The 26,180-nt window shown below is 34.2% G+C and overlaps 1 protein-coding gene across 2 annotated transcripts; it reads right to left on the bottom strand.

Moving 5' to 3' along the window:
* Window positions 1-4,469: 4,469 nt before the first annotated feature.
* On the bottom strand, window positions 4,470-24,653 carry LOC122716280 (homeobox protein Nkx-2.8-like). 2 transcript variants are annotated; one of them, XM_043939195.1, is made up of 5 exons: window positions 24,029-24,653; window positions 17,463-17,505; window positions 10,249-10,349; window positions 9,801-10,004; window positions 4,470-7,860 (listed from the first exon to the last, which is right to left on the bottom strand). In XM_043939195.1, the coding sequence occupies exons 3-5, from the start codon at window positions 10,328-10,330 to the stop codon at window positions 7,364-7,366; spliced, it is 783 nt and encodes a 260-aa protein (XP_043795130.1). In that variant the 5' UTR covers window positions 10,331-10,349; window positions 17,463-17,505; window positions 24,029-24,653; the 3' UTR covers window positions 4,470-7,363. The 2 variants fall into 2 exon arrangements, with proteins under 2 accessions (XP_043795130.1, XP_043795129.1); XM_043939194.1 differs by lacking the exon at window positions 17,463-17,505.
* Window positions 24,654-26,180: the final 1,527 nt, after the last annotated feature.

Here is a 26,180-nt window from a genome sequence, read left to right as displayed (position 1 = left end):
TTTTTGAATGAGAGAAAGAGAGAGATACATCGAGATTTCCAAGATACACTTGAGAAATTGTAGAATATCTGTAATAAAAAAAAAAAATAAATTAATTGTAATTAAAATAGATTTAAAAAGATTCTTCATCAAGGCTTCATCATTAGTAATCAAGATCATTTGAACATCATGTGCACAGATATTACAATTGAATTTGATCATTTAAAAATTCTGATATTTTTCAGGAAGAAAAAATTAAATGCAATAAAAAATTACAAATCTAATAATAAAACAAAGTTGACAATTTTTTTTGAAAAAGAGATATTCATTAAAATACACTTGTGAAATTTTAAAAATTTCTTCTTTATCATTAGTAATCAAGATCATTTGAAGATCACGTGCACAGATATTGACAATGAATTTGACATAAATTATTTAAACATTGTGATATTTTTTTTGCGTGAATCCTTTAATAATAAAAAAAAACGATTAAGCGCAATAAAAAATTGAAAGCATATTTATCGTTTATCGTTTTAATATCTAACGGTAAAGTCGGCAATTTCTTTGGTACAGCCGCACACATTTCTGATAACCCTTCGTGTCGTGTGATCCAATTGAAACGCAGCGTTAACCACCATTGTTCGTGGATTGGGATCGGAAGCGGAAACGAGGTTCCCTCCTTATCAACGTTTTTTTTAAAAGTCACGGTGGAACACGTGGCGATAATATAGCGGGGTGCAAAGACACGTGACCGGAAGAAGCATCCTAATTGATATCGATTCGACGATGCGCCCTTTTTCAGCTTGCGTATTTGCGAATCAAACAATAATTCCCTTATTATTTTCACATCGTCTTATTATAATCATCTGTCTATCTGTGTATCCTAATTTTTAATTTTGTTCGAATTAGAAAATTAGAATTACAAAATTCTTCAAATTCATTCGATCAAATTTATCATCATCAAAAATCTTCTCCAATTCTACTATAAATATTTCTTCCATTTCGTCCACATTCGAACACAAAGTTCGTTCTGCTCGCAATTCATTTAATACACTGTTGGAAAGAGGGGGAGAGAGGGGTTGGTCCAAGAGAGAAGCTCAGAGCTCAGAGGATGGATAACGTATGCAAGGCAAGAGGGTTAAAAAGAGTCCACGCAAACATCTCATACATTATGCGGAATTTCCACCCCACGGAAACCGGCCAATAAAACACCCCCGGAACACGGGTGTCGTCCACTCACCCTCTCCACCCTAACTGCATTGTCGAACTTTTTTCGTTTTTTCCTTTTCCTTTTTTTTTCTTTCTTTTTTTGTTTTTTCATCCTCCTCTTTCCAGTTCTCCTTTTTTTTTTCTCCTTCCTCGATTCTCGAAGTGCGTGTACACCCCCTCGATTACATTCGGAAATATTAGGGGACGTCCCACCGTTCGACAAACTATCAATTTATTCTCTTCTTCCATTGATTGGGGACCAAGTGACGTTTTTCTATGTTTCTTTTTTTCTTTTCTCTTCGTTTCTTCTTAGGATTTAGGAGATGGCCGGTATTAGTTTGAGTAGTTACGGATGTTTTGGCCTTCGAAAATGCTGAGTTCATGAGATTAGGTCATTTAGCTCGGCCATTTATGGCGATGAACGGTCCAATCGAGGCCGTTATTGTGGAGGGGAATTTTTAAAAATTTAGGTCGAATTAGGTCGAATTTGGATATTTTTTTCTGTTAAGATCCTGAAATTTTATTTCTTCTTATTAAATCTCGAAGAACACTTTTTCACGGAGTGAAATATATTAATATCAGATTGGTGTTTGATATTGGTATGGAATAAGTATTATAATGTTATAAAGAAGTAAGAAATTAAAATGTATTACAATTGAAATACAGAAATCTTGAGCATCGTGCATCGAATTCTCATTATCACGTTATTCTCGAACATCACTCGATTCTTAATAATTTTCCAGCATAATGGAAAACTTGAAATTAAATATCAAACACTTGTAACAGATATGCAATATCAGATTGAAAAATTATTTAATAAACAAGACAATAGATAAGATAACTTAACTTTGAACGAGGAATAACATCCCTAAAAAAAAAAGAAAAAGAAGAAGAAAAATCAAAATCACCTTATATTCGTTATCAATTACATTCAACAACTAAAATATTAAACAACATCTTGTCGTTCGCCTTACCAAATTCTCAAATTCACAAATGTTCAAACTTCGCTCTCGAAGATGAACCGGAAATCAGGACTCGCTTCTTGCACCGGCGGGAGAGAATCGAGAGAAGAATCTCTTGGCTCTGAAACTCTCGTCTGCCGTCCAAATCTCTATGGATCAGAGTCGGTCGTATAAATCATGGCCGGTTCAATGTTATCTCGCGCTTCCGGTTCGACGCACCGACATTTCGCGCACACCACCGCGGAATATTCCTATGTAGGGTGGTTTTCTGTACCGTACGGAGGAGGACAGGGCACAAAGCATATGCTGCCCGCTGTCCACTCCATTTACTTCGCTACGTCATCTCTCTCTCGGACGGGGAAGATAACCGAGGCCAAGGGAAAGGGATCGTGGGGATAGAAATGAGGTTGAAATTTCGAAAATTGGAACGAAAGTTCTCGTTGGTCAACCTCGAGTTCTCGAGGTAGAAATTGATTCTGATCCTCTTCGTGTTGGAAGAAGATGATTCTCGAAGAATTGTAATTAAATTTAAAGGAAGTTGATCGAATGTTTTTTGAAGAATATTATTCGATATTATTTAAAATTTTGTCGTACATGCAGAAAATTGATTTTGATTTTTTGATTTTTCGAAAGAAGTATGTTGTTAAGGTTATGTTAAGAAAAGGAAAGTTAATTAAATTTTCATGCGAAAGGTGATTTTTTTTTTTTATCACTTCGAAGTTTAATTAAATTATCCTATAAATTTAGATTCCAAAGATCGGATGTTTTGAAAATGTACGATACAATAGGGCAAAATACACTGTCCGATTTGTAAGTATCTTTATCATTTTCTTTTTCACGCGATTGAAATTATCGATCGATCAGAAATCAGCCAATCAGATTCCATGACGTTTTTCCATCTCAACAAAACCAGTAATCGATCAACGATCACGTATCTATTTATCGAATTATCATGATACTGTATTTCACGTTAATTTGTAATACAATAACACGATACTTTTCAACGAAATCGAATATTATTATTTTTATTATAAATTTGTTTAAAAAAAATTCGCTCGAACAATCTTCTTTACGTATAAATTCTACATTGAATCATATTTTATATTATTTGAGAGATCGTTCTCTTCTTACAATTATATCAAACTGTTTTTCTAAACAAAAAGATCCTATTTCTAAAAAAAAAAAAGAAGAATCTAAGAACTCGACAATTTTGAAAATTTGATTGAAAAATGACGACTTAAATTTAAAAGATGAATTGAAGCAGAATCCTAAATTTGATGACATAACAACTTGACCAATTCAATTTCGTGAAACAGAACTTACTTTCTTCTTCAAATTGGATAATGTAAATTCGAGTGGATCGTAATTTTGCAACGAAAGAATGAAAAGTTCTCGACAGAGGTCGAATCTTAATCCCCATCCAAGTTCGACAGGACGCCCTCAGGAAATCTAAACCGGTAACAAGATGGCTGCTCGGAAACGGAAACCGGAAGCTTGTCACTCAAGCTACACCGGCTTCCGGCGTGTCCCGAAAAAGGGAAGCGTTATGGAACGGTCGAGAAGAGAAATAAAAAGGAACGAGGGATGGAACAGGGTAGACATCTGTCTCGAGTGTATTGTTTTATCATGTTTCTCTTGTAATGATGTATGAATGTCTAAAGATTCTAAAACAAAAAAAAAAAATATTAAAAATTTGATCGAAAACTTGGGATATTGTTAAAATAAAAATTAATTTATAATAAAAAGAACTCTAATTTTCAGAGATTTAAAATTTCTTGGATAATTCTAAATTTTAATTCTTAATTTTCGATTACTTTAATTGTTCTTATATTAGTCTTCTTATATTTGTATATATATATTTTTTGTAAATTATTATCTCCAATATTATTATATTATCACAAAATCAATCAAAGTTTACTTCATCATCGTTACGAAAACTATTTATCATTGTATACCTGATATAAAAAAAGTTTCGTGGAAAATGTCACACGATTTGACTGATAATTTAATCATTACATCTGTTTAATTGAAGTAGTAATTGTGAAGTAGTTTTATTCGATATACTGGATAACAAAATACGTCATCAGATATGAAAAATAAATATGTCTCATGACACTGTATCGTTTTATTTATATTTACTTTAAAAAATTACCAAAATATCTCAAATATTGTCTTTTATTGTTCCATCAGACGGATAATTATTAAAAAAAAATATATTGAACATTAGATTTTGTACTCTTAATATTATATTTTTCAAACAAATATCTATATTTTCAATTTTATTTAACGAAAGGAAAAGGATAAAAGACAATAAATAAATTTGCTTAAGATTCGATTTTATTAAATATCTGTTATATTATTACTACCTGTATTATACACAATGTACATATATACAACCTATTCGACGTATTAATTACATGCTTCCTAATTAAAGGCGATAAACTGGGATTTCTGTATCGACTGTATCACTCCCTCTATACAATTATTACTTGCTCTATATTATCTCCTCCATTCCACGAAACGATCTCTACAAAAACAAAACAATCGAGAATCATTGTATTACAATTATATGAAAAAAAAAATCTTCTTGTTGATACAATTTACCAATATTTATTTTTCTAATGAAATTGTTTCAATAATAAAACAATAGTTATTATCCAATATTTTTTTCCTCGATAAAATCAGAATATTCCAACACGTTTGAATAATGAAAAATTGTTTCTTTCACTCAATTCAGATTAAAATTTCATGTTTCATAAACTATTTTCTTTGGAAATGATTATTATTATTTTATTCAATAGTTCGAACTTTATTTATTGTTTTATCTCGTTATCGCGATTAATTTGATAGAAAATGGGAGAATTGTTATATAAGCGATCAAGAATCTTCGCCATTTTGAAAAATGTTTCTGTAAGAAAATGAAAAGATATTTTAATTTAATCGCTTATTTATTATTCGTAGATGAGAATTTTTATTTTTAAGTACGAACGTGAGAGACACATATATACATACATACACGCGTATATTCACATACATGCTAACGATAACTTTGTACAAAAGAGAAGAAAAAAAAAGAATCTCGAAACTGTGAATCTATCTAATGATCTACACTATTGATCAAAAGTTTAGAAAATATTATTGAATTTGAATTTCTGATTAATTTTATATATAGGTGTATTTGAGATTTTTTGAGGTTATGTTTAATTCTATTTATCGTTCTATATTTTATGGAATCATTAAATAACTAACTTAATGATTATAAAGTAAATATTAATATAGAATATTATATTTATAATAGAATATTGAATAAAATTGTTTAATTTTATTCAAAAATTAAAGTTATTATCGTTTGAAGATATCAGTCGAGGGTTAAACCTAACCTAACTCAAATTGTCGTAGTGTTACTTACGATTCAATGCTATCACTTGAAAATTAATATATTAAGTTGATACTATAATACAATGCAAGATTGTTTTTATAAATCTTTGACTAGATAACGTTATAACTAAACAGAATTAAGATTTTCTTTTTTAAATTTAAAGATCTCACGAGATCAAAGAATTAATTTCAAACTTTTGACCGACAGTGCATACCTATTTCCTTTATTTCTCTACTTATTCACGCTATATCACTTTTACGTTACGATTTTGGCGTAAAATGTTATAATCAGAAAGTTTAGAACACTTTATGCGACTCATCCTATCGAATTGGTTAGAAATTGTAGATACACATTTTAAGAGACAAACAGGATTATTATTTTTAAAAATAATAATTTTAGAAATATTCCAATTTTTCACTTATCATTCGAAAAATAGAATATCATATTATAAAATAAACCACAATATTTTTAATTCTCTGATCAGTTTAGAAATTTAGAATTCGGATTAAAATTTACAGAATATTCGTGATATTATTATCTCCAACCAATCAAATAATTTCAAAATTATTATCACTATTTTTCCAACAAATTTTATAAATCCTCTTAAAAGTTTGTATCCAAATTTCATCCAAATTTCTCCACGATCATAATCGCGATTTATCTTTGGTTTTTATCTTCCGCAAATACCCGATACAATCGACGAAACACAGACGCAGTTTAATTCACTCGAACGACACTTTCATCGATAAAAGTTTCATCGAATTTTCAAATTTCGCGTCGAGATCCACTTTAATTACGAGTTAGAATGATGGTCGATCGTCAACTTCGATTGGCAGTACACTTCGTTTACTCAACAACGAGAACTCGAGTAAACTTAGTCGAAGTTTTACAGGCAAACACTCGTTTCTTACTGTTAATCATCTAAGCTAATAATACGTTTGATTCTTGATAATCTTACGATATTAGTTAAAAACGATTCTTTTCTGTACTGGAATTCTCTTGACAATTATGGGATGGATTATTCTTCGCGGTACTTGACGATTTCTCTCTTTCTCTGATTGATTTTTTGTATTTTTCATATCTCTCGATCGTTTGTTGTTTCAAGATTCGTTGATGTTTTTTTTAAAATTGATCGACCCCCACACTTTGATCGTATACTGTTTCTTTAAGATTCTTTGATACATGTTTAACATTACGAGGAAGATAATATTTCACTTGATTCCTTAGATATTGTTCATGAGAAGTTCGAACCCGTTACTTGATTGACTTAAATATATCCATAATCTTCCATCCATCTTACAGCTTTCATTGTTCGAAAATCAGTTTATAATTAGATTTCTTATCTTGTTTATACAAAAAATCCGTATCAAGATATTATCCATAATCCTTTTTTCTTCCAACAAGACGAAAGTTCTCATAATTTCTCCAAAAATCTAACAATTATTTTATTCCTTCTCTAACAATCTCATATTTCAAGTATCAATGATCGACGATAAATCTTCAACATCTCCTTCACTTTCTGTCGCATATGATATACCAATTCGCCCAGAATAATTGGATAAGATTTCCTCGTCCTTCCAACAAATATCATCCACAATTTTTCTCTTCCCTTCCCCGATGAAAAGACAAATCGTTCTCCCGACATAACAATCATTAATTAACCTTCTAATTAATTAATCTTCTGTCCACCAAAATCCGACTACTATTCGACAACGTCTTCGACTGTTTCGTGCCAGCCTTCTATCGATCCTCCAGATATCCCAGCCATCGACCGCCAAGTCCACGATGACAACGAATGATTCTCATTCATTCAACGAACGAAAGTCCATTGGTCTTACCACCAATAAGGTTTCTGCATGTAGGGCGGCATAGGTACCTGGCCCGTGGTCGGATACGTGGCAGGTTCCATCAGCTTGGACTGGCAGGGCTTTCCATCCTTGATCAGCAACGGTACAGCGACCCTTCTAGGTGAACACCCGCTTCCGCTCGCCTCCGTCGCCGCCCTTTTCGTCTTGTACCTGTGGTTCTGGAACCAGATCTTCACCTGGGTGGGGGTGAGCCGAATAATCGAGGCCAAATGCTCCCTCTCGGGGGCGCTCAGGTATTTCTGCTGACGGAAACGTCTCTCGAGCTCGAACGTCTGCGCCTTGGAGAACAGCACTCGCCTCTTCCGCTTTTTGTGCTCGGTCTCGTGGGGTTGGGTCTCGTTCGCCTGCTGCTCGTCCTCGAACTCCGCCGACTCTTCCTCTTTGCACTCGTGGTTCGCCTCCTGCTTCGGTGGGAACGATAGATCCGAGATGGTCGGGCTGGTCGAGTCTGGTTGCTGCAACACTGGAATTTTTGCAGTTTTATGATGCTGCAATGTGGAAGAATTGGTTGGTTGAATTGAAGTGTAGCGAGTATTGGTTGAGCATTGCGTTCTTTATTATAATTATAATATTATAATTCGTGGATCTGTTTAGAAATTGAAGGATCTTTCGAAGCAATGAAGGGATCGCATTTGATTTTGGATTTTGGGTTATTGAATTTATGAGTGTTTGATAAGGATCGAAGATATTCGTTGGAAATTTTGCAAATTTAAAGTAGAATCGAGTTGGACGAGTAATTTTGTAATAGTTACTTTTCTAAAAATCGATAAACGTCATTTGGAAAGGTATTTAGATCGTTTGGAAAATGACTAAGGCATACTGCAGCTGCATTTTTTACTACCCCTCGACTCCTACGCTGATTGCAAGCAGATGCAAGCCTGTATTGATTACTCAATTCTCGTTAATAATTGCTTGCTCATCGTTCGGATACACTTTCTGCTTAAACCTATCCAAACCATACTTATAAAGTGGAAGAAACAAAATTGATCGTTAAAATATTAAAAGGATCAATTTCTTAATTTAAAAAACACGAAGAATTTCCAAAAAAAAAAAAAAATAATAACGAAATATTGATAGATTCTGTTCACCGTTTAATCCAACAATATTTTGATTAGTCTTCGGCTAAAGTGGCAAATACCACGGTGGCCTAGAGACACGGTAATTTAATGTACAACGACGAGGTCCCTGGCTTCGTGAGCATACAATACGCTTTTGTGAACGAGCCGTAAGCCTGGTTGGGGAGGGTGTGAAGCAATATACAGCGTTTGATACCCTCCTCTACCCCATGGGATCGACTGTATCATTTTCATGGGAGATTAGGCTCCAGCCTCTGTCGCGTCGTGATTTCAATTAGACACTTCCATCTTGCTTCTCGACGACGACGACGACATTAACGTCTTCGAAAAAGAACGATTCGACGATCAATTAGATTCCAGTTTGAACACATAAAACGCCATTGCAAATTTTAAATCGAGGAAAAAATGAGATAGAGTTTAGATGAGAATCGTTTGATATTTATCATAAATTTACAATTTGACAAAATGTAAAATCGAAGCAATTGTTTGTAAATATATTTTAATTCTACAAAAATGGATCATTTATTAATTTTCTTTAACACTTTCAACTTTCTCTTCGAAACTCTCGATTTATCGAGACTTCGGTTTTCTTTCAACTCGAAGACAAAATTTATACAATCACATGCCAACGAAAGCGATCGCGTTAGGGATCTATCTTCTCCATCCCGGCGGTCGAAAACACCCTTTCCACCCTTTTGAAAGGGATGAAATCCCCGATTTCTCGATGTCGACCGTTCTAATATTCGAGAAGAAGTAAAAGAACGGAAGGGAGATAAGGAGAAGAGGTGAAAAGAGGCGATAGGCTACGGATGGATTTTTTGGGCGTGACAATTTCGATTGATCGAGGGCCTCACAGGGATACACGCATCTGCCCTCGAAAGGACATCTGTCCCCTTGCACGGGCCAATCGGTGAACAGGGCCCACGAGGACCTTTTATAGGACCATTAGATCCTGCTTAGCCCAAGCGGGCCAATTGTAGGGTGCTAAATAAATAAGGGTTTCGACGCTACGTACTGCACACCTCTCACAAGTATATTTCATACATTCGATTCGTAGTAACGAATCGTACGATTTTTTTGAAATTCGAAACCCAGATCGTTCATATTCTTATGTCAGATTTTTTCCAATAGATTTTAAATTGAGTATAATTTGATCGAAAGATGATGATTTGAATTATTTCTTGGTAACCAATAATTGTTTGAAGAGTATTTTACAATTACAATTAGAATTACAATTTTAACAATTGCGAGAGATTATTAGAGAGGTAAACTGTGAATTTAACCCTATTCCACGCTTCAAAAAATTCGTAAAAAGTTTATTACTTACCATTCACCTCTTCCAAAGGCTGAGGTAATGTGGTCGGTAACGTTGGACCGGTCGGCCATCCCAATAAAGCGGGTGGCGGGGGTGGTAAGGTGCCTCTGTTCAGATTCGCGTATATCGCGGGCTGTAACATGGCCGTCGTGTGCTCGAAAAACTGTTGGTATGCCGACGGAACATCGTTCGTGGTCGGTAGCACCGTGGTACTACCTGCAACCAGAATTTCCAAAATCCAATCCCTTTAAATATCGACTCGACATAATATTTTCAATTTATTTCGAACGATTTATCAAAGAATGGAAATGTTTTTTGAGAGCATAGATTTTGAAGAGAAACTTTTTATTAGAAATTTATATTTATTAGAAATTTATTTTTATTAGAATTTATTAAGAAAAATTATCTGGTCCAACTGAAATCGGTTCGAAATTCATAGAAAAATCACTCCTTTCGTTACCTTGCACCTCCGTTTCCTCCTGGGATGGCTTCGAATCAAGCTGCAGAATGTCATGGATGTGAAAACTTGTGCTCCTGGGCATCTTGAAGCTCTCCAAAATTCTACAACAGAAAGATCATCGAAGCGAAACGATTAAAAACATATATATAATCTCAGCCAGATCATGATTATACTAACAAACTAATCGAACATCTACTTGAACGTGCATAACAGAACCATCCTAAATTATTATCTTAAAAAATGAACCAAAAAGGAAAAAAAAAAGAATAAGCACGCGAGACTTCTTATAAAATTCTTCTATCTTAATATCCATTTCTCTCTATCGATCTCTATTAATCGATATCTGTCGAACCGATTGAAAAAAAAAAAAAAAATAAGACGATTGGTTAAAACGACTGAAGTCGTGGGATTCGTTCGAAACCCGTTCGTGGTTTTAAACGAAGAGCAGCCGCGAGTCGAGAAGTCGAGCACAAAAGGCCGCTTTTCAACGAGATCAATCCAATTTTCCAAGTTTTCCCGCGGCGTGACGAAGCGTCAAGAAGCCAGTGGGACGTTTTAAGTCCCGATTAGACGCGTTCTACATAGTGAAAGGAAGCCGAGGCTACCTGCAGCTCCGCTGCCAAACAACCTGTCCTCGGGCACAGAGGCGAATTTCTGCCCTTCCAAAGTCTAAGCCAAACGACCTATTATCGCGGCACGTTCGGCCACGTTCCCGGATGAAAGAACTGCCGCTTCAAAGTTTTCCTAATAGACGCCTGGTGACCGTACTGTCTCTTAATATTTCGGTTTCTCGGAGGTGGGGACGGATGGCGGAGGATCGCCTCAAAATTGTTGGTTTTGTCGAGATCGAGAACGGTTCATTTTGTGACTAAATTAGAAAAAGGAAAATATTATATATAACGTTTGTGGAGAATATATAGTAATAAGTAGAAGTGTAGACAGAAGAAATGTTCAAGTTTAATTACTGTCTTATATGAAGTATAGCCTCAGATTATTGTCAATGGGTCTCTTAGGATTAGTTATAGCTTTTATAAACTTCAGTTCAGGAGAATAATCCAATTTAAACCTCTAAAGAATGTAATAATCACTTAGTTATATACGTATTAGAAAATGAACAAAAGAATGAAGTTATTTACCTTAACCCCTATTATTCTGATGAACAGGTATATAGGATAAAAAAGATTTAGAAGAAGTTATATAAATAATAAAATATTTAAATATATAAATAAAAAATTTCGAATTTAGAAGAGAGCAAATCTTTTTCCTAGATTTAAAATTTAAATACATTTAAAATCACTTCCTTGTAAGAGTAATATTAAGAGGATAGTAATATTAAAAATTGTAATGTATTAATTGGATAATATTTTAATTTCGAATAATATAATTAAAAGTATATATTGTAGCGAATAATCGTATTTAGCATAATCCAATTTAAAATGTTAAAGGATATTTTAATAGAAGAAAATAAGAAAAATAAGAAAGGAATAAAGAAAAAAGTGTCAAATAAAGAATAAGTCAAATCTGAAGATTTTATTCTATGCAAATTAAATAATAATTAAAGGTAAAGCCGTATAATGTATTTTACAGTATTATAAACTAATAAATTTTGAAAACGATAAAATTTTATTCTTTCCTGCATGATAGAGAGATTTACTGTTATTATATTTTTTTTATTGTTTAAAAATTGCAAAATTTAGTTGAGAAAAACTAATAAAAACAATTGAGAATGGAAACTTCGTTAAAAAAGAAACTATTTGGCCCTAATTTTCACATGTAAAATTATTCTCTAGCAATTAATTGCGAAGCTAAGGCGTTGAAATCACCAACCGTTCTAACGTAATTAAAGAATCTGTCGTTCAAATTTTAATCTCCTCGTCGAAATTTGATTTTCTTCTAGAGTTTCTTTTCATCTTTAAGCTTGCAAAAATATTAATGAAATCATACATCGATTATCGATTTTAAAACAAAGATTACGATAATCGAATGTTTCGATAAGGCATAATACATCGATGATGAAGCCACGTGCAAGAATTCGAGGGACATCAAGATCTCGATTACGAGACAATAATATTATCGATAAAATTATTAATTATGAGACTTTCTCGCTTATCTCAAATCATTTTCGGATCCTGTTATTTCTTTGGAACAATTAATAAACGAATAGATTGCGATTTATGAAATATTAATTTCGTAGGTATTATTTAATCAAAGGATTAATATTCATGGCGAATTTTAAATTCTATTTCTTCTTTCTAAATTCCTTTCGCGCATTAATATGTTGCAAAGGAAAAACGATAATATATGATATAACTTAGATAATAAATTTTAAGAAATTTATTATGATTAGAAATTATTAAGAAAATAAAATGTCTCCTATCTAATTTCACTTTCAATTTAATACTCGTATCAAGATTATCCTCTATAAATCTATAAAATCTCCATTTATATAATATTAAAATCAAAGATCTAATTGGATCTCGAGAATCACTGGATCACAATAACGACTCGTAAATTTCACTCGATAAATTTCCAAGAAAAATTACAGAATTATCGAAAAATCAAACCACTCTTCATCGCTTTCAAATAAAATTCTACGACAAACCAAATGAAAAAGCTAAGCGACACAACATTCTGCACCAAAAAACTCATACTCTACTCAGCCAACTAAAAAAATCAGATAATAAACTCCACCCTCTTAATCGATATCCACATATCCACGATAATATAAATCCACTCATTCCACTGAAAGATTCGAACTGAAACGCATGCGAAATAATTCTGCAAAGAATTAACCGCGTGAGTGCCTGTTCTAACACACTCGAACTCTATATATATATATATATATGTACATATATATATAAATTGGTGTCGACAAAAATAAGCTACATACACGTGGTATAGATATAATTCTCTATAATATATATATATATTTTTCTTTTTTTTTTTTTTTTCTTCTTTTCTGATGAGTTCAAGTTTACCTATTACTGAAAGCGAGCTGGCTGTACCAGACGTGATTCAAGAGACTGGTCTGATAGGATAGCATCGACCAGGGCAGAATCTTATTCTTGTCCGCCATTTTGAAAGTCTCGAGGAGGTGTTAGTGGCGTCAGTACATGTTAATGTCCTCGTGGTTCTCTCGCACTCGTTTCAATGTCCTCACCCTTTCTCTCTCTCTTTTTTTTTTTTTTTAATCTTATCTTACTCTTTTTTCTTAACCCCTCTCTTTCTCTCTCCCTTTTTTTTTTTTTTTTTTTTTTTTAAATTTCACCCTTCCAAGATCTCTCTCGTACCTTCTTACTTATTCACTCTCGGCCACTTTCCTTCCTCTATTCACTTCCCCAAATTCACTTCCGAATTCCGTCCCGATCCCCGATGCGTTCAACGTTCACCCGCACACCTGACCATCCTCTTCGTCCCCCAACTTCGGCCCCTTCCGGTTCATCACTGGCCCATCAATACACCCGCGACTTTAGACTTTTTCTCTAGAATCCTTCTCGAGAATCCACCAACTATCCTTGTTATTGTTGTTGTTGTTGAATTATATCGATATAACGAGGGGGGAGGGGGGGAGGGGGAAGAGGAAAAAAATCACAAGTTCAATCGAAGCGAAACGCGTAGAAACTCGAACGACATTCACTCGCGACTCGAAACTTGATATTTTTCTTTTTTCAAGATCGGAGGAGCGGGAAAGAGAGCCGCGATTTCGTCGAGTGAAGAGCACTCCTTGTACTTTTTGAGTGTCCTCGACGAGCACTTGACGACTAGTGGTCCCTACCTCCGCGCCGTTTCGCTCGTCAAGCACCCTCGAGCCAGAGGGCGGATCTGAGCAAGGGGCGGGGATTTCGAGCTCACCCTCGACAGTCCACCCCACTGGATGCTCGCCGAGAGAATTAGCGAGCTGGATTTCCAGGGAACGTGGTCGATCGTTCTTTCGTACAGGGATGGAGATCAATCTATACAAAGTAAGGGAGAGGGAGGGAGGGAGGGAGGGAGGGAGAGAGAGAGAGGGGAGATTGTTACGCTGCTCTCTGCGTCTATTTGGGATTAGGTAAAGGGTGTGATTCTTTGAAACTCGAGAAGGGGTGGTTTTTGGGTTTCGAGATTTGTACGTTGGAGAGTTGGTTTTAAGGAGAGACGTTGTTTGAATGGATTTTGAAGTTGTTTGAATATTCGATAGTGTATTGTGTATACCCATTGCTGTAAATTGTATTGTTGTAATTAGGATTGGATAATGTTGGACGATGATTTGTGAATATTTTGTTATAATATAGGAATAAATTGAAGTGCTATGAAATTGTTTTGAGTAACTATTAGTATCTATATTGTATTATGAATTGATATTTTCATAAAATCCTTAAAATATATATTTTAATGATATTTGTAACGTATTTACTTTCTTGATTAAACGAGATTTAAGTATTGATTCTAAGTGAGCTTGTGGTCAAAATGCATATAAACAGAAGCAACCCCTATGACACATATACCTACATTCTCATAATATATTACTTTATACACAATATTATTTATATCTACTTCAGTCTAAATCTTCTTCCTAAAAAAAAAAAAAAAAAAAAAAATAATTTAAACTATTCAGAGTAAATATAAAAATTAATAGATCATACATTTAAAAAAAAGAAAAAAATTTCTCAAAAAATCTTTCAAACTTTATCAAACCATCTCCCATAACCGCAAACCACTCTCTCAACAAACTTCCACCCCTCCTCCCCATTCAAATATACACACTCGAGCCAAAATCAGATCGGTCAATCCATTTTACAAATTTCATCGTCTAATCTGAAAACTGCAATCTACTTTCGAGATCCAAGAGCGCAACAGAAGCACGAATAGGAATTTATTGGAATGCGAAACGCTCGAGGGAACGCTCGCTGGGTGAACGACAGGGGTGAGTTTGAGGGGGTGGAGCTTGCAACTTGGACCAATCGGGTCACAGTGTCTGGAGGATCGGCCTGGAATACCGTCGAGGGGGTTGATTTCGACCCACCTCGTCCGCCGACCAATCGGATCGCTCCATCGATCAGGGGCTTTTTACACCGAGAGCATACTTTGCGTCGAGTGTTAATGCGAAACGGCATTAGCGGTGCTTTTACCGTGTCATTTCGATTTTTTTTTCTCTCTCTCTCTTTCTCTCTCTTCCCTCTTCCTCTTGCCAATTTTAGCCCACTTTCTCGATGGATTTATCCCTCTTCCTGGTTTACGGTGTACGTCGATACTCGAAAGTGGGTTAGAAGCGTCCTCGGGCGTAGTCGATGGATCGTTGGATGATCCATGCTGGTGGAAGGGTTGTAATGTGTATATTTCATGGGATGGAACATAAAATTGGTGAATGTTATTAAGATAATATTAATATTTAAGTCCATCGAGTATTAGAATTCTGCAGTGTTGTTTTCTTCTGTATTATTTTCCATATTATTATTATTTATTTATTATGTTAAGTATAGGTATTAAGACTATTGTTCAACATTATTTTCCATATGATGTTATTATATAGGTGGTTTGAGAGTGTCATAGGAATGTAGAATTAGTGAATGTTAAGATAATTGTGTGATAGGTATTTCATGTTAGGATTGTATTCTACAGTAGTATAAATTTTGCATGTGTTATTATTATATTGACATGTAAATTGAATGAAATAAATTTAGTTATAATAGATGAATTATATGTATGTTAATTAAAGAATATTTATATATATAATAGATATTGATCTGAAAATTTTATTTTTAATATTATTTATAATATATTGAATTTTAAGTGATGAGATAGCAAATAAGATTATTACCTATGAGTAATTAGGAATAATAATATTAATTATTGATATAGGTGAAAAATTTTAATATCTACCATTGATTAAATATTTAATATGAATGAGTTGGATTAATGAAAACAATCAAGTCAGACTTTCAGATGGTTTAGATAGTACTCAGTTTTTAAGATATCCAAAAGTAGAGTATTTATTAGCATTGATAAAATCATTGAAGTAGGGATTAATTTTATTTTACAAATAATTCAAACTAAGAAATATATATTCTGAATATAGAAAGATTTTTTTACATTTTTTTAATTCTACCCTATTTATAATCCTTTCATCCTTCTTTTTACTTCTAACAATAATTCTTAATCTTTGCAATTCACAAAATAGTCATTACTTTATACTTAATCATTTTAATATAATTGCATTGCCACATTCAATTCACATGCTATAAGAATAATCCTCTCAACATTTAACTCAATTATAACCAAGTTAATTCCTTCATTTCTCCTTATATTATTCAACAAAATACAATGTTGCAACATTGAAAAAGGTTGTAAAATATATTCATACAAAAATAAATCACTCGCACCAATGTTCCAATCATAAATCCTTCATCCTCAATAAAACGTTTCGAGTAAAAAAGTCCAAGCCATTGAATTTCAGAAAAAAAAAAAAAAAGAATCCTTCGTAAAACCACATCTTTTGAAAAGATATTCGACTAGCCAAACTAAACTAAATGGTACTCGAGGAACGACAAATTGATCTTGTTAGATTCATAGATAGATTTTCAATGGACCTGCAGGTTGTATCAAATCGCACAGAAGTGACCCGCATAAATACAGGTACGTCATAGCGCGCACACACGTGGATGGAAAAAGCATGATCCAAGGGAGAAGGACAGGTAAGGGCGACGATGAAGCGGGTTTCCGGTTTATTCAACGAGGTCTTTGTGCGATCGTGTGGCTAGGCGAAAAAGTCAAAAAGTGCGGAAGAGGGCGGTTTCGACCTTCCTGACTTTTCTCATGAGCACTCATCCTTGGATTTATTCGATGGAAAATTTTCGCTTCCGTGGAATTTTTTAAGAGTTTGAATTTGGTTTTTGAAAATTTTTCATCGATAATTGATAATTAATATCTGTAATGAGAATATTGTCGTTGATGATGAGAATTGAAAAAAGGAAATTGGTAATATTGATGATGAGTTAATACGAAATACGAAAATTGAGATTATTGTAATTTTGAAAATTTTAAAGTGTGGATATTAAAAATAGTTTCGTTTCCGTGAAATTTTTCGAGGGTTTAAATATTTTTGGATAAGGTTTCGAAATTTTTTAATTGCTATCGATAATTGATATTGAATTGATATGATTTTCCGTTTCAGCAATGCGAAATGATTATTCAGATTTATTGACACTATTATAAATAAAATTGTCGGAAGTACTCACGTTCTTTGTTTGTCGGATAGAAGGGAATGAGTCACTTGTATTGCTAAAACAGAAAATCGTAAATTACTTTGACAGAGTCAATTTACTTCCTACTATACACCCCTATTCAACCTTTCATACTCTCGCAGATACAAATATGAAGATATTCTACATTTTTCAAATTACCATTACCAACATTACCTACGATTGAAAAAAAAAAAATTGAAAATTCTCCATTTCGAATCCACAATATTGCCTCAATATTGCCACATCCCCATTCCTGTTACACATAAAATCCTGTTATACATAAAAATCCCACATCTCAAATCGAAAGAAAGAAGAAAAAAAAAAAAAGAAAAGAGAAATGCATAAAAAGAGACGAAATAAAAGTCACGAAATATTAAGAAATGAAGATCGATTCCCACGATGCACGCACAAAAATCGTCAAGTAGAGTCTCTCTCTCGCGTGTTTCGAGCAACTCTTTACCGGAAGACGACGCGGGGCATGCAAGAATCGTTTCCGTTTCCACGGCTGCGCCGTTCTAACTCGGTTAGAATCGGATTCAACGAGACGCTCTCGTGATTTTTCCAAACCAACGTATTCGTCCAAGCGTCGAGAGAGGAGGAGAAGATGATAGTGAAGGTGGAGAGTGAAAGACAGAGAAGGAGAGAGGAAGGGAGAGAGAGAGATAGAGGGAGAGAAAAAGGGAGAAGAACTAGCTGGAGAAGTTCGAGCTGGCGGGCAATCGAGCAACATTTGCCAGGATCCCACGACTGTTTGGCGATAGCTGTGCCAACTTGTTTCGAGCACGCAACCCAATTTGTCTGCGTCTCATTGTTTTACCGATCCTCCCGCTTTCCTCGCTGAAAATCGTCCAGAGGGGACCTTAACGTGGATTATTACGGCCCTTCGATGATCGAGTGCGGTGGCTACTACGGATTTTACGCTTTCGAAATGCTTTCTTTCATCTCCAGAGGGTATTTAATCCTTTTATTTCGCTGGGATGAAGGTCGATAATTTTATGTGTAATTTTTGTGACGAATCTAGTTGTAGTAGTGGAGTGGTAATAGAATTATTTTGTGCTTTTGAAATAGTTTTTTTTTTTTTTTTTGTATTCTCGATGATGATGTTTAGTTCTTTATTTTGCTGGATGGAAATTTGTGTGGAATTTTCAAGTGTATTGCGTTTGATATAATTTAATTTTGTGGATTGTAATTGTAAATGATAATAAGATTGTTGCGTTGAATTTTGTGTCTTGTGTCAAGATTGCTTGTGTGAAGATTTGTATACTTCAGAATGTATTTAATATAATTTAATTTTTAAGTAAGTGATAGTTTGAAATGGTTTTTGTTTTTTATTGATAATTTTTTAATCCTTTACTTTGCTTAGGAGAAAAATAATTATTGAATGATTCGTACACGTTATTAATTATTTAAAAGTCATTCTTTTTATCTAAAAAATTTTATAAATTTAATTTTTCACGAAGCTCATCGAGTTAGTAGATCTAATTATCATTTTATCTTCGTTCAACATTCAAATTAAATCGACGTTTCTTCAGAAAATCTCAGAAGACGAACGAAAATTGACTCATGGATTATATTCGAACGTTTAAATCCTGATAATCTCTTTGGCATTCAATGGCTGACTGATCAACTCGAGCTGACCAGTTAACAATCTTAAAGATTGTATCGTGAACTTTAAGATAAATCTGATTAGCTAACTAAACTCAACCATGGGGCTCGAGTTAATCCACTGTTTGAAGAAACGAGTTTCTTTCCACTAGTTAATCCCATCTTTTTCGATCGACCAGATTATGCTTCACCATTTAAGAGATTCGAGATTATTTTTTCAATTTTCGAGAAATACGAATTTTTAAGAAAGTGGAAAGTGGAAAACACGTTGGGATGAATGAAGACAAGTAAACACCTGACCGGTAAGGCAATTAGATCTAATCTGTAGCAATAAAACCCTGCCATTACCACCATTGTTATAACTAGTTATGTTCTCCTTGAAGAAATTTTTTTTTTATGGTCAACGATGGTTTACGACTCTTCTGGTGGCAATATTCAACGTTGAAAGAGAAACTTTTGGTTGGAGAAACTTAAATGTAAGATATAATGGTAAAAAAATTTACAAATATTGAAGGGATAAATTAGAAAGTATTATCGTTTGAATTTAACGTCTTTGTTATATAATTTTTCCAATCTACTTTATTCATCCCTGTCAAATTTTTTCCCAATATTTACCGAACAAAATATTAAATCGCCAACATTTTTACCTCATTTTGCAGACTAATTAAAAATTTCCTTTCCTCGTTCGAAAATTTCGATTTCGACCCGGAATAAGCTCAAAGATATCACCAGAAGAAGAGATCGTGAATCATCGAAAAACGAAACACTCGAAACACTCTGAAGAGGAGATAAACCGACACCAGCAGACCGGATTCCAGTTTTTATGAACGCAGTTGCGCTCTCGAGCGACCACTTGATACTCGGTATCGGTGGAGAAAGATTCAGGTGTGGAGGTTCCACGAAACGTGCCAGGTTGAATAAAGGTTCACCCATTTACCGGATATTTCCTCCATCCCCCATTAACATGACAATATCGCTACCTGTTCGGCCAAACACCTGAGAACTCCTGCCAAGTCCTTTATTTATTGCCTCTACGTGCCGGCGCATGATTTTTCCTCTTAAATTTCCCAATATCACCGACGTCTCCTCGATTTTTCCTCGCACTTCAATCGCTCTCAGTCGCCCATTCTTCTTCCCCATTCCCGTTTCTGACACGCGAAAATATGAAATGTTCGTCGAGTGGCACTTTACAATCGACTATCGAAACGGTCACCCTCGAGTGGCGGCTCGAGTGGCTGTTATTACATGGGGATCGGAAAAATTGTGGAGTACCATTGCACTCGACCGTTCGAGTGTTGTCTAATCCCATGGAATAATGTTTCTATTACCTCTGTTTTTTATTGCACGTTATTGTTACGTTATCCACTTACGATTCAAATTGTAAAAATTATTAAATATCATTATATGTTGATTATTTTTAACATCGAATAGGGAAAAATCGAACTACTGATATATATTCTTTCCTGTTAGAAAATTGATCGTATAGAAAAAAGAATTTTCAACGCTGCTTCTTCTCGCCTGCTCATTAAAAGTTTAATCAAAATTCGTATTTTCCAATTAAATCTTTCCTTTACCAACTTTTGATTTATACGAAATATATATATATATATCCAACATCGTGGGTCCAAGAAGACACTCTGTCAACGACAACCCTCGTACACCTTCCATCCTCTTCGAAGAAACCCTTGAAAAATCCACTTTCCACCAGCTTGTAGTAGTGCCATAGGACTGTTCATCCTCGAACTGGCGAACGAGCTGGTCAAAGATTGGAGAAAGAAAGTCGACGGACGAGAAAGATGGCGGCTAGAGAGAAGCGACGTTCATTCACCAAAAAGATCACAATGGACCAAGCCGTCGTTCTGAAGTCGTGAATGAACGTAGTACGTCTCTCGTAGTAGTAGGTGGCTCGACGGGTGGCCTTCGAGGAACCCTCTTTCATCGGGAGTTTTTATTTTATTTTATTTTATTTTATTTTTTTTTTTTCATCCTCGAGAAGGCCATCCAGCCGACACGGTGGAATACCACGGGGCCAAACGTGACCCAAACTGTGCACGGCTCGTTAAGGACCAGCTACCATCGGGGAGAATGTTTAAGAAACGTTTAAGAAGTTATTCGAAGCTGGCACAAGGGTAACCTCCATTCACTTCTTCTTCGTCCATTCAGATCCAGAGAAGAGCGGAAGGTAAGGTCGTGGAAGATAATTCTTCTCAGTATTCGTGTAAGCTTCGATCTCGAGACAAGTTGGTCCCTTGTCGATGACTTCTTTCCTTTCTTCGATGCTCTGTATGCACGTTCTTGTGACCGTTTTGTGACAAGCAAAATTTGTCGAAATGAAATGATGTTTGATAATTGATTAAATTTATGTTTCAAGAAGGAGGAGGATTGGAAATTTTCTTTGCAATGTGAGAGTTGAAAAAAATTTGACGAAGAACTTTTGCTTCGTTCAAGAGAAATTCTGAAGAATTGCACTGTTTCTTTTCTTTTCTTTTCTTTCTTTCTTTTTTTCTTTTCAGTTGTTGAGAGTGAAAATTTGCAAAAAATAAGATTAAAATATTTTCCTTTTTTTGAAAGTATAAAAGATCCAAAAGACTTCGTTTGTAAACTTAAATATTCCATTGATTATTTTATTATTTTTAATCTCTTGATTATTCGCGCTTTTTTTGAACGAATTTTCGTGCGAAATATTCTAAGAAATCAATATCTGAGTGAGTAATTTTCTGCCAGTAAATATTCCACGATGTTCTCGGCATCGTTTCGTGTTATCATCTGTTGTATCTAATCATTAATCACACGAGACGTGACGAACACTGGGAGAGAAAGAGAGAAAGAGAGAGAGAGAGAAAGGAAAAAAAAAAGAATAATGCAGCCAATTAGTGAATCGCGTGGATGTATCGATCGACCTGCATCGAACGAACGGTGGCAATCGGGCGAATTTAGGTCACATGTCAACCGAATCTAACTTCAAGATCGAAGGATCGTTCGTTTTTATCGAAAATATGTAATCTTGGATGCTTGTGTTGAATCTTAATTCGATGTTTCATTCGAAAGAATAAAATTCTACTCGATTCCAAAAGTATTCAACTATTAGAATTAACTTAAGTATTATTATCTCTCTATACAATAAATTACTAAAGTATTGGTAAACTTTGTGGGATCCCAAAAAATCATTTTACAACTACTCATTATCTCAACCTCAAAGTAAGCAGGTATTTACTATTCTTCTTCGACTTCAGGTATCAAATTTAACTTTAACTTAATTGTCCTTCCTCACTGTTATAAAGTGAATGTAATTAAATACAATATATTGAATATTTCAATTATGGAATTCCAAAAATTAATTTATTTAATATAAATAATCTAATCAATTAGATTCTTAATCGAGAAAATTTCTCAAAGATTTCATGGAATGGATCTAACATTTCAAGATATATTGTTACATCAACACGTTAGATTACTACAAGTATTACAAGTACTATCCAACTCACTATCATAAAATACTCTTCAAACTGCTGAAATGTTCTCTACTTCATAGAATTTCAAACTATTCTACAACTCGTTACAACTCCACAACATTCTTTAATCCACTAGAGTCATTCAAATTGTAAGAATCCTCTATCCGATATCTATATTATATATAATATATAATACCCATTATCTAAAAAAAAAAAAAAGGAAAAAAACATTAAAATCCAACTTCGACTTATCTTTCCACTCTATCGTCACAAAACTCAATATATATATATATATATATATATCAAATATAAATAAACGTTTCAAAGCATCGAACACCAATCCACACTCTAATAAATCTCTAATTCATCGATCGTTTCACGATCGACGAGTTTCGAACTCGATATGCAAAAACAGCCACACCGAGTTACGATTAATCCGATATTTATGGTGGAAACCAACAGGTGTTGGCGCTTACTACTTGGGCCCTTTCTCGCGTGCCCGCCCGTGTAACAAGGCGTACCACTCTACACCGAAGGATTCGTCTAACCGATATGCGTGACTGCTCTTAAACGCCCGCTCGCTTCCGGTTCCACCCGTTGATCCGGCTAATCAGATATGCTAATCGACCCACCGTGTTGCATTATCGCCCGGCAACATCGATGTTTTCCATCAAGAAATTCGAGCTCAATTATCTCTATTCGGGAAAAATCGTGAAATCAGATAATGGATGAAGGAAGTAGTGTATTCTTTTCCTTTTTTCCTTAGCTTTTTTTTTTTTTTTTTTTTTTTTTTTACGTTTAATCTGTAATGTATCTTCTGTTACAGATTACAAGTTTGTTTTTGTTGGGAAATTACAATTTCTTTGTAATTCGTTATCTGCGAATTGAAAATAGATGATATCTTGTTGTGTAACATCAAACGTGATTTGCCAAGTTGCGAAAGTTTCGTAAGATTTTATAAATGTATTTGATGTATGGAGTGATTCGAGTGATATTCGAGGAGTGATTAGGTTAATTTTTCTAATGTTGGATTTCGAAACTTGATGTCGGGATTTTATTTGATCAATTTTTTTTTGGATTATTATTTGATTATTATTATTATTATTTTTTTTGGATTATTGTCTTGTCAAAATTTGTTATTACATATATCAATAAGAATATTTAATTCATATTATCTAATATATATTTATCGATGAATATTTCTCATTTCCATTCGTTCATTAAATATCACATCGAAAATAAAGTTGATGTTTCTTATCAAAAAGAAAACAAGCATTTTCGTTTCTTCCAAATTTCTTCGACTCAACCCTATAATGAATCCCTAGAGTATACTATGAATAACAATTACAGGCCGCAAAGGGTTAACAATCCTACCTTTTCAAAATATGAAAATCATTTGATGTTTCCTTTCTCGTTGCACTCGATTCGATTTCATATGAAAAGACGAACAAATCCAACTCCTTTGATCGTTCCAATAAATTTCCACGTAACATCCTTCCTTACCTGTATTCCTCCTCGGCGTAATCCGGAGGGAAGAGATGCCAGGGTGCGTCGTAATAATCGTCGTATCCGTTTGCCATTTTCCACTTCCCCTCTGTCACTGCCTCTTTCCTCTCTCTCTCTCTCCCTCCTCCCTTTTTTCTCTACGTAATTATCTAGATTTAAAACGGTCCTCGCTCCACGAAATCTCGCGAGAAAATCTTCCGCTCTTCTGCTCTCGTTCAACCTCGGAAACGACTGATCTTTGGCGACGAGTTCATTCGAAAGGATATTTCTCATTCACAAAATTTCTTACGAGCCAAGTTCACAAGTTCAATGAATCATTTAAAATTCATTAATTTGAATATTATTGATTCGTCCCCGGCTCGTCCATCAAACTTCCCCTATTGTTTCACGATTCTTCTTCGAGTTTATTTATTTTTCTCTTCGATTTCAAATTAAAGTTAATGGTTTTTCGATCAATTATGCACAATTTATACACTTGATTTTGAGACGAGGAGCATTCTTTTTTAACTCTGAGGTTAAAAGATTTGATTTTTTTTTTTTTCTTTCGATGAAAATGTAAATCACAGACGAGACACAATCGGGCGAATTGACAATTTTCGAAATTCTTTCAGCTCTTCGAGGTAAACCGCAATAGGTACTCTCAATCACTGAGAACTATACGTGGATATATCGATCACCTATATATTGTATCGAAAATATGGCTACCAGATAGGAGCTCAGGCAACGTTATCTGTTCGATAACACCCTATATAGATTAGTTTGACTACCGTAACATCAGAAAGGTCCAAACGATATCGGGTTCTCCATTGGTTCGATACGCATACGCCAAGGAAAATTTTATTAATTCATTCATAACAATTTCTATAAATATTCCTTGCATCTACTCAATTTTCCATCTTTACTTTTTTCCATCAAACCGTTTATTTGGTGTAATCATTCTTCGTTGGTTTATTTCACTTGCTCTTGTAAATATGGTACCAAGGAATATTTTATTAGATAATTTTGAGATTTTGGATTAAATCTACTCCAAATAATTGCAATCCAACTTGTGATCCAACATCGTTGATATCGATTAATATGTTAAATATATTCAAAGCTTAAAAGCATAGTATATAAATATCAATAGAAATCAATCTTGGAAATAATTGGTGACAATAAACGTGATATTTTAATTTACAATAAGATTTGAAATTCCCCGTTAAGAGCAAGATGTTTATCGTTGCCATCGTTGTCATAGAAAAAAAGAGAGAGAGAGAAAGAGAGAGAGAGAGAGAAAAAATGTCGTCGCGAAATAGAAAAATACTGGTGTAGGAAAGAAAAAGAAATATACGTATAATAGATTGTCGTCGTATCTTTCACGTGTGACGGTTTCACGATATCTCGGACCAATGGTAGTGATCTGTGTTACTGTTTCTATGCTAGCCTGACACGAAAAAGATCCCAATAGATATCCCGTGCGAGTATATTTTATACTTGTCATTATTTCGTAGTATATAGCTATACATCTTTTTTGACTTTGCTTCCTCTTTATTGTAACTTAATTGCTTAATTCAATGTTCGATAACATTGTGATTATTTCAATGTCTGGACACATATCTCGTACACGTGTGTATTTTGTACGCCAATTTTCGTGAGTATGATGTTTGTTAATAATTAACATTTAGATAAATTAAGAAGATTAGAATTCAAGATCTATTACAAGTGTATCTATTTTAATGAAATAAAGAGTAATGAATGAGATAAATGAGATATCTACCGTTATTAAATTTGGAATAGGAAATTCCTTCCACAATTTCCTCGAATAAAAGATATCGTCGCTTGTACCATTTCTGTTTCTTCGATAATGATATTCAATGACAATATCAATGATAATATCCATCCACTTTGCATCTTTTCGAAATCCTCCAAATAAATTCCTCGACTATCGAGTATGCATAAATCCAAACACGGGAAGGAAACGTTTTATCAGTGCACTCGTAGCAGCCTCTGTTCGGTAGCACTTGTCGGTTAAGCCTGGATACTTCACCTCGAGGGTCTCTTGTCATTAACAAATTGTAAGGTAGAAACCAAAGTAAGACAACCGAATCGAGAGTAGAAACAATTAATTATCTGGCGGGATGAGCATTCGTTGTTCTTGACATTTAAAAAC

Source organism: Apis laboriosa, unplaced genomic scaffold (genome assembly GCF_014066325.1).
Source record: "Apis laboriosa isolate Shangri-la unplaced genomic scaffold, ASM1406632v1 scaffold43_cov150, whole genome shotgun sequence".
NCBI classification, from domain to species: Eukaryota; Metazoa; Arthropoda; class Insecta; order Hymenoptera; family Apidae; genus Apis; species Apis laboriosa.
The sequence above is the reverse complement of the archived record's forward strand: the minus strand, read 5'-3'. Positions and strand labels throughout refer to the sequence as shown.

Excerpts from the sequence above, each read along its gene's own strand:
- LOC122716280 (XM_043939194.1), bottom strand. The coding sequence starts at position 24,105 with ATGGCAAACGGATACGACGATTATTACGACGCACCCTGGCATCTCTTC. Across the intron at positions 10,005-10,248 it reads GGAGGAAACGGAGGTGCAAG|GTAGTACCACGGTGCTACCG; the intron begins GTAACGAAAGGA and ends TTCTGGTTGCAG. Across the intron at positions 7,861-9,800 it reads GCCTTTGGAAGAGGTGAATG|TGTTGCAGCAACCAGACTCG; the intron begins GTAAGTAATAAA and ends CAAAAATTCCAG.